The 8492-nt window shown below is 35.4% G+C and overlaps 2 protein-coding genes across 2 annotated transcripts; both read left to right on the forward strand.

Annotated features, from left to right (window-relative positions):
- The first annotated feature begins 389 nt into the window (after window positions 1-389).
- LOC141646463 (uncharacterized) lies at window positions 390-2037 on the forward strand. Its single transcript, XM_074454345.1, has one exon. It carries the CDS (start codon window positions 994-996, stop codon window positions 1747-1749), a length of 756 nt encoding a protein of 251 aa, XP_074310446.1. The 5' UTR covers window positions 390-993; the 3' UTR covers window positions 1750-2037.
- A 1517-nt stretch (window positions 2038-3554) lies between these two features.
- Window positions 3555-4898, forward strand: LOC141649961 (putative acetyltransferase At3g50280). Its single transcript, XM_074458625.1, has one exon. The coding sequence runs from the start codon at window positions 3555-3557 to the stop codon at window positions 4896-4898; it is 1344 nt and encodes a 447-aa protein (XP_074314726.1).
- Window positions 4899-8492: the final 3594 nt, after the last annotated feature.

Raw genomic sequence — 8492 nt, forward strand, 5'->3', positions numbered from 1 at the left:
GTCAGAGTCAGGTCTCCGGTAAGCCTTTTCGGATTAGATCAATAATATTGGGTTGATTTTGCCCCGTGAAAAAGGATCTTGACTCATCTAGTAGTCTATGTTTGCAGTCCTTTGTCACATTTCTAAAAGTAGCAAAAACAATATCTTATCAAGAAACTCATCCAGCTACAACAATATCTTATCTCTTTCTACAAGCACAAAATTTCATTTGTGACGGCACGTATTCGTCACTTTGGAGTGACGGATACCATTTTTCCTCACAAATGACCCAAATAGAGGAGAGAGGGAAGCACATGGTGGTGCCCCCACCTTGTCCCCCCTATCCGTTTTGTGAGTGACATTATCCGTCACTTGCTCCGACCCGTCTTTAGCAAGACTAATTCTTCTACAAGTAGCAAAAACAACATTCAATGCAAATAAACTAGTTAACCAAATGGAGCTAATTTCAGAATACTTTGTAAAACCAAAGCATGAAGTACAAGCATCAAAAGAGCTTATTTACTTAATCCCACCTGAAATTTACATGTTAGACATATATCCCATACAAACAAAGCGTCTTGCTTGTGACGGGCTAATCCCGTCACAAGCTGAAAACCTCTCACAAAAAGGGAGAGGGGACAAGGTGGGGCACCCCCCATGTGCTTCCCCACTCACCTCTCATGAGTATTTTGTGAGAGAAAACGGTATCCATCACAAGCTTGTGACGTATATCGCCGTCTTTAATGAGATTTTGTGCCATACAAAAGAGTCTTCTTTACAATTACCCTAATCATCAATCACCTTCTTCCACAATCCTTGACCTCTTAGATACCCTAAAAGAGTCTCTTTCGATTGCCCTCGTCCATTTCTACCCGTTAGCTGGTCGCTTTGCCACTCAGACTTCTATTGATGAACGCACTTGTAGCGTGTTCATTGATTGTAATAAGGGTCCTGGGGCAAAGTTAACTCATGTAGTTGCCCCAGGTGTTACCAAATCGGATATACTTACTCCAAATGATAATGTGCCAATTATTGTTCATAAATTCTTTGATTTTGGAGATGCATATGTGGAATTATGATTGTCACACTAGGGCTTTATTGACCATCCAAGTCACGGAACTTGTAGATGGGGTATTTATCGGGTTTACTATAAGCCATAGTGTTGTGGATGACACGTCTTTTATGCATTTTATTAGTATGTTGTCCGAATTTTTTTGTTCTATCAGTAGTACAAGTGGGAGATTGTTGGAAATTTCACGAGTGCCTGTTTACGAGCATAAACCATGCATTAAGTTGCCTTATCTTGGGCTCGAGGAGGTCATGACTCGACATGAGGCGGTCCCTTTATTAAAGGATCGAGTCTTCCACTTGTCATCTAAATCATTAGGAACGATAAAGGCCAAGGCCAACAATCAAGAAGGCTCTATCTCAAACTTATCTTCGTTTCAAGCCTTAGTTTCCCTTATATGGAGGGCTATAACCAGGGCTCGAAACCTGTCAGCAGGCCAAGTAACAACTTGTCAAGTGGCTATGAATGCTCTTCCTCGGGTTAACCCACCTCTATCCGATGATTACTTTGGGAATTACGCAATCCGAGTTATGGTCACTTGCAACGTGGGAGAATTGTTGAACCATGACTTGGGCTGGGTCGCTAGGCTTTCGAATGATGAGATTAAAGCCCATGATAATAACTCCATTCGCGGTCGTTCAAAATTGATTGGTAATCTTATTACGACTCCGGGATTCCTAAGTAAGTTAAGAAATTCTTGAGATGAACCGTGTAGTGATAGGTGGATCGGCCAGGTTTGATATGTATGGGCTTGAATTTGGATTGGGTCCGGCATTAGCTACTCGTACGGGCCCAGGAAATAAGAGTGATGGGAAAGTAAATGTAAGCCAAGGATGTGAAGGGGCTGGAAATGTGGATTTAGAAATATTTCTTGTAGAAGAAAATATGGTAGCTCTTCAACTTGACCATGAATTCATGATTTTTGTTTCTTGATTTGGGAAAAGTATTCACAAATTCTTGAGAGAGACAGTTTAATCAATAACTAATAAAGGATGGATTGTGTATTATTTTTTTATTTTTTTGGTTTTATGCTTGATTTTGATTCAATTGTCTTTTTCGAAGAGAATCGAGTTATCACGCTATCTAGCTTGTTGCCGCTGTTACCCATGCTTAGTAGTCCTTTCGGTTGTTAGAGTTGTAATCCTTGTTACGTTGGTATAACTTGTAAGAAGCATTTAATAAACGTTCAACTATTGTCTATTTGATATACTTACCTTAGACAACCGAGATGATAACGCCCTTTACTTATTGTAGAAGGTCTTGTTAAGGTTTTTTAGTAAGTGGGGGTGTTACAGAGTAGTAAAAGTAACGATAATCACCCATATAATAGATACGTCTACAGGGTTAAGGAAATTATATTTAACAATGTAGGGAGAGAATTAAAGATTATGAGCTCTCAAACACGGTTCATATATTATACAACTGGTTGTATATACAACTTATTCAATGTAGTTGAGCTTTGTTATAAAGTTCTCGAGCTTTACTAACAAAATTAATGAGCTACGATACAAAGTAATTGAGCTTAACAGAATAATTATTAAGCTCGATAACTTTGTAAAATAGCTCAATAACTTTAAAATAGCTCAACAATTTTGTCTAAGAGCTCAATAACTTTAAGGCGGTTGTACAATACTACTATACAACTGGTTGTAGGAAACTATTTGTGTCTCAAACATGCCTCCTCAAAATTTCTACCTTTCTTTGTTACATTCAAAACTATACTTACTCCGTCATGGTCATTTGTTGTGCTATTCCATTTTAAACTGTCTCCATTAATTGTAGTCATTTCTATTCTATGAATGGACTTGATGAACAATTTGATTATTTACACTCAATTTGGTTCACTTGTCATTTAGTAATTGACTCCCTTCTCTTTCTCTTGTCTTTGTGTCAAAATCAAAGAACAACAATTTATCAGGACGGAGTGAGTAATATCCACTAAAATAAAATAAAACATAGGAGTATTAGATTTAGGAAATAAGAAACCTATACAATTTCCTAAACAAAGCTTTATTAAAATAAAATAAATCCCCATCTTTAATCAAACTCACCTAATACTGATTCAAAAAACAATAGGTCTTGGTATAGACGGGTGAAGCGAATAGACGGATAAAGACCTCTAATAAAATGGGTAGGGGGGACAAGGTGGGACATCCCCATGTGCTTCCCACTTTATGGCAAATGGGTATTTTATGAGGGGAAATGGTATTCGTCTATACGTATAGACGGATAGTGTCCGTCTATAATGAGAATTTGTGTTCAAAAAATCACATATTTACATAATAATATAGAGACAAGTCACTATTTCACTAGGTAACAACAACGAAAATGTCGTGTGTATTTGCATTTCCTGGTGTAATAATACGTGGTGGACAATATGTAGCATTTAATCACACATTCTAGGTGCAATTTGCTCCAATGATTGATTATCATGTACCTTAGTGCTTATATCTTTCCCACCAAAGCATAATTTTTGGACAAGCAAATAAACCCAAAAAAAATAAAAATGGAACTAATCTCAGAGTATTTTGTAAAGCCAAAGCATGAGGTATTGGCAGCAAAAGAGCCTATTTACTTAACCCCTGCTGAAATATATATGTTGGAAATTCATCCAATACAAAGGGGTCTCCTTTACAATTACACCCTTGATCAATCAACTTCTTCCACAATCCTTAATATTATTGATACCCTAAAAGAATCTCTTTCGATTGCCCTAGTCCATTTCTACCCGTTAGCTGGTCGCTTTGTGACCGAGACTTTTACAGATGAAAACGCTTGTAGCGTGTTTATCGATTGTAATAAGGGTCCTGGGGCAAGGCTAACACATGTAGTTGTCCCAGGTGTTAAGAAATTGGATATCCTTTCACCGGGCCATGTGCCGGTTATTGTTAAAAAATTCTTTGAGTTAGGGGAAGAAATTTTGAATTATGATTGTCACACTAGGCCTTTATTATCCATCCAAGTCACAGAACTTGATGATGGGATTTTCATCGGGTTTACTATGAGCCATAGTGTTGTTGACGGTACGTCTTCTATTCATTTTTTAAGCATGCTATCTGAAATTTTTTGTTCGAACAATGCAAGTGAGAAATTGTTGGAGATTTCACGAGTTCCCGTGTATGAGCACGGTCCATGTTTTAAGTTGCCACGTCTTAGGCTTGAGAAAATGATGACTAATCGTGGTAAGATTAGCCCGTTAAGAGATCGAGTCTTTCAGTTTTCAGCTACATCAATGGCGATGATTAAGGCGAAGGCCAACAAAAAAGGGTCCATTTCGAATGTGTCTTCGTTCCAAGGTTTATGTTCGCTTATATGGAACTCCATTACCAGGGCTCGAAACCTGTCAACAGACCAAGAAACGGCTTGTTGCATGATAATAAATGCTCGCCCTAGACTCGACCCGCCTTTATCCGATAATTACTTTGGGAATTACATATCACAAGTAAGGGTTGTTAGCAAGGTGGGTGAGTTGTTGGGCCATGATTTTGATTGGGCTGCAATGCGTTTAAATGATGGCGTAAAAGCCCAAGATGATAAGTCCATCCGTAGTATTTTGAACTGGGTTGTAGAACTACTTTCTACTACGGAGTTTTCAAGTCCCGGAGACGACCCTCAAGGCCCAAATGGAGTGGTGATAGGTGGATCAACGAGGTTCGATATTTATGGGCTTGAATTTGGACTCGGTAAGGCAGTAGCCGTTCGCATGGGGCTTGAAAATAAGACTGATGGGAAGATAACTGCTCATCCAAGTTGTGAAGGAAATGGAAGTGTAGATTTAGAAGTATCCCTTAAAGAAGAGCACATGGCCTCCCTTGAAATGGACCATGAGTTTATGTTTTTCGTCTCTTAGGGCTTATTTGGACGAAGGGGAGAGAACTTTTATTTTCTAATAAAATTCAAAATTAACTGAAACGGTAATCAGATGCGTTCTTAAAGGTATGTAGTGGGTGCAATTGCACCTTCTCTATTTTTAAGGAATAAGTCAAAAATGTACTAAGAGCAATATAATATCTCTGTTGGCTTAGTGGCTGAGACTTTTTTTTTTAACCAAAAGGTTTATAGGATAGGAAATTATGAAACTAAAATCATGAGTTTAATATACACTAGTCTTAATTTTTGGGGTGTTAGAGTTATTTTAATTTATGCTGTAAGACCATACTACAAAGAAGATGTTACATAATTTTTACGTTTGCATCCTGTAATTTGAGTTAATTACACTTTGATACTATGAGGTTTGAGCTAATTACACTTAAGCGCTCTTAGATAAGGATATAAATTTAACTTGGATGCCCTGAAATTTGAGTTATTACTCACTTTGGTAATTGAATAGTTATGAGGTCAAATTTACTAGTTATGAGTAATTGAATAGAGTAGTTAGTAATTGTGAATATATATAATAATTTTTGTAGGTGTTAGGTTCGTAGAGAACCACCATAGGTCTTGTGGGACGTTACTAGGAGAGATCGATTGTACGTGTACTAGAACTGTTAATTAGGTGGATTCTTATCAGGTGGGTGCCATAGTTCTAGTGTGTCCTTTCTAGGTTAAATATCGGAGACCGTTTCTAGGACTTCTGGTTAAGTGGCAGACCCGATTCAGAGTATATTGTAGGCAGATGAGTTCAATATGCATGTATAACAAACTTCCAAGAGGGACACATTGACAATATACATGACCAGGAGCATGTGAAAGTACTCATTTAATCAGGCAGTGACACGTGATGCAGACATGGCTCGGTAGCATGCTGTATTAGACTGTAAGTTAAAGGGGAGGTTATCAAGATTTAATGATGGTGGGTCGGGGTGCCTAGAAATTGGTTGGGCTGCATGGTGTGGTAAGTTCCGAGTTTTCCATGGAGGTCAAGGTCATTAAGATGATGGTCCTTGGTTTGAGAGGATTATTGTTAGAGTGCAAACTCATATCCTACGTCGATTGTGTAATGATGGTAGATCATCTTTATAAGTGTCCACCAGAGATAATAGTACGAGGCCTTTTGAGAAGAAGTCCAAAAGTAAATTCGTGAGGATTTTACCCAAAGCGTACAATATCGTATTATTATAAACCGTGGACACCGACGCAACAATGGTCTAATAAGATCCCTATAAGTGTCCACCGTTTTTAAATTAATGGGAATTAAAAGTATTGAAAAGAGTTTCCTAGAACGTTGACGAATAAAATGTACAATTCAATTGTTTCTCTATGGCTCGAGTTTATCCTATTTTTTTATAATAAATAAATATTTAAATTAAATAAACGAAAAAAGTAAGAAAAACCAAATTCATATAATTAATTAATCACAGTTCATTTTTAACCTCATGACTGTACATATTACTTCAATGTAAGCCATCAACTAACAAAATTTAACATTTTCTGATGTAACTTGACAAAACAGAAATAATAACTAACAGATGAGTAAACTTTATCATTCAATGAGTATAAATCACATCCTAATCTTTTCACAAATAAAAAGTTGATAAATTAAGATTTTGAATGGTTTTTCAATAAATATATGAAGCCAATAAACATTTTTATTAAATTGTAATAAAATAATCAACTTAATAGATTAACAGGTAAGCGGGTATGAAACATGAACAATAACAACTCATAACAGGTACAATATTTAATCACTGTAAATGTTCTTCTGACAACTCTATATAACTTTTACGATAGTTGACAAATTAGAATAAAATAGTTCATTAAGGGTATTCTAATTTGTGGTTCATAACATACATATTAGGAGCAAATGAAAATTGATTCGTTCTATAATAGCAGAATTTGTTGACAGGTTTAGCTACCACATTAAATTATCTTTGTTAAAGCTGTTTCGTAATTAACATATAAAAAATGACATATTCGCTTTCCTTCGTAAAATGACATATAAAGACATGAACAAATTTTGGACTATAGAATGAAACTGAGGTTTAATATTTTCTATGGGTTAAAAAGTGAACTTAATTTTTTGGGTTTCTATGAGGTATCCCTGTATTTTTTCGAATTCTACGTGGTAACCCTAGGTTTTCAAAAATATAAGTGGTACCCCCTGAACTTAGTAAAATGTTCTTAAAATACCCAAATTACTAAAAATCAAGTTTTAAAACATTTAAATTTTGTAAAGAAAATATGTTTACGATTGAGTAAACGATATTATAGTAATGGCATGACAAATTATTGCCCAAAGATCAATCAAAAAAGCATAAACTAAACATTTAAAAGTGGCGAATTAGAACAATTTGGGTATTTTAAGATGTTTTCATTAAGTTTAGGGGTACCCATGATATTTTTGAAAAACGAAGGGTACCACGTAGATTTCGAAGAAATACAAGGGTACCAAGTAGAAAAACCCTAATTTTTTCCTAATGTACTGATAGAAAAGCGGGGCGAATTGCATATTGTAAAATAGTAAATTTAACCTCAATCTACTATTTCAATATTTTGTCTGTCAACCACCCAAAACTATCAAATTGATTGATTAGATATGTCAAAAGTCTAAAAATTGCTAAATTTTTTGCAATCTCTAGTCTACCATTGCCCCTGCACCTTTATGGAGGTGTCTGTTTGAAACTTTTGGAATGGATTCAATCCATTCATTCTAGCGTTTGGTTGGTGGGTTTTGGAATGGAGTTAGATACTCAATGAATTCTAAATCCATTCCAAGATTTCAACCCTTTGAAATCTCATACCCACATAAACACCCAAGTTTCTAAATCCGATCCACTCTATTACTATACTCAATTCATTCTAAAATTGAACCAAACACTTGAGAGCAAATATGGGATCAAACTCCTTACCTTTATGGTATCAGAATCCGTTCTAATACTTTGAACTAAACGACTTAATCTTTATATGGGTTTTAATATGTACACATTTTCTAACTTGCAATCATTTTATTTCATATAATGATATGATGCTAAGTATACTTTTTAAATATATAACTATTGTATTCAATGCAAATATATTTTTAAAGCGTACGTCTTCTGAGAGACGCTCTCTCAATAAGTTTATTGAGAGACTATTTTACAATCTTAAGAAAAAGTGGTACTACAGATAATAAAATAGGTATAAATTATGATTAAAAATAAAATGTATACATTTATTATGTAAATAGTTACAAAATTAATATGTCACGATCAACAACAAAAGGGTCACAAAATACAAATAAAAGAGTACGGAAGACTTGTCTTTCAATAACTTATTTAAAGAACGTCTCTTCCAAATTTTAGTGATTTTTAAAATCGTTTACATATAACATAGATGAGAATAACCCGTGAATTTCACGACAACCTAGTACAGTTACGTATTAAACATCATAATTGTAAAGATAGGCCCCAAAGGGACTAATTCACGTGGTGACCACAGAGAAATAAATGCCATGTGTTATTTGCATTTTTGCATCAATTATTGGCCTGCGAAATCATATGTGGTGGATAACATAGGATTTTATCAT

The sequence above is a fragment of the Silene latifolia genome, chromosome 3 (genome assembly GCF_048544455.1).
Source record: "Silene latifolia isolate original U9 population chromosome 3, ASM4854445v1, whole genome shotgun sequence".
Classification (NCBI taxonomy): Eukaryota; Viridiplantae; Streptophyta; class Magnoliopsida; order Caryophyllales; family Caryophyllaceae; genus Silene; species Silene latifolia.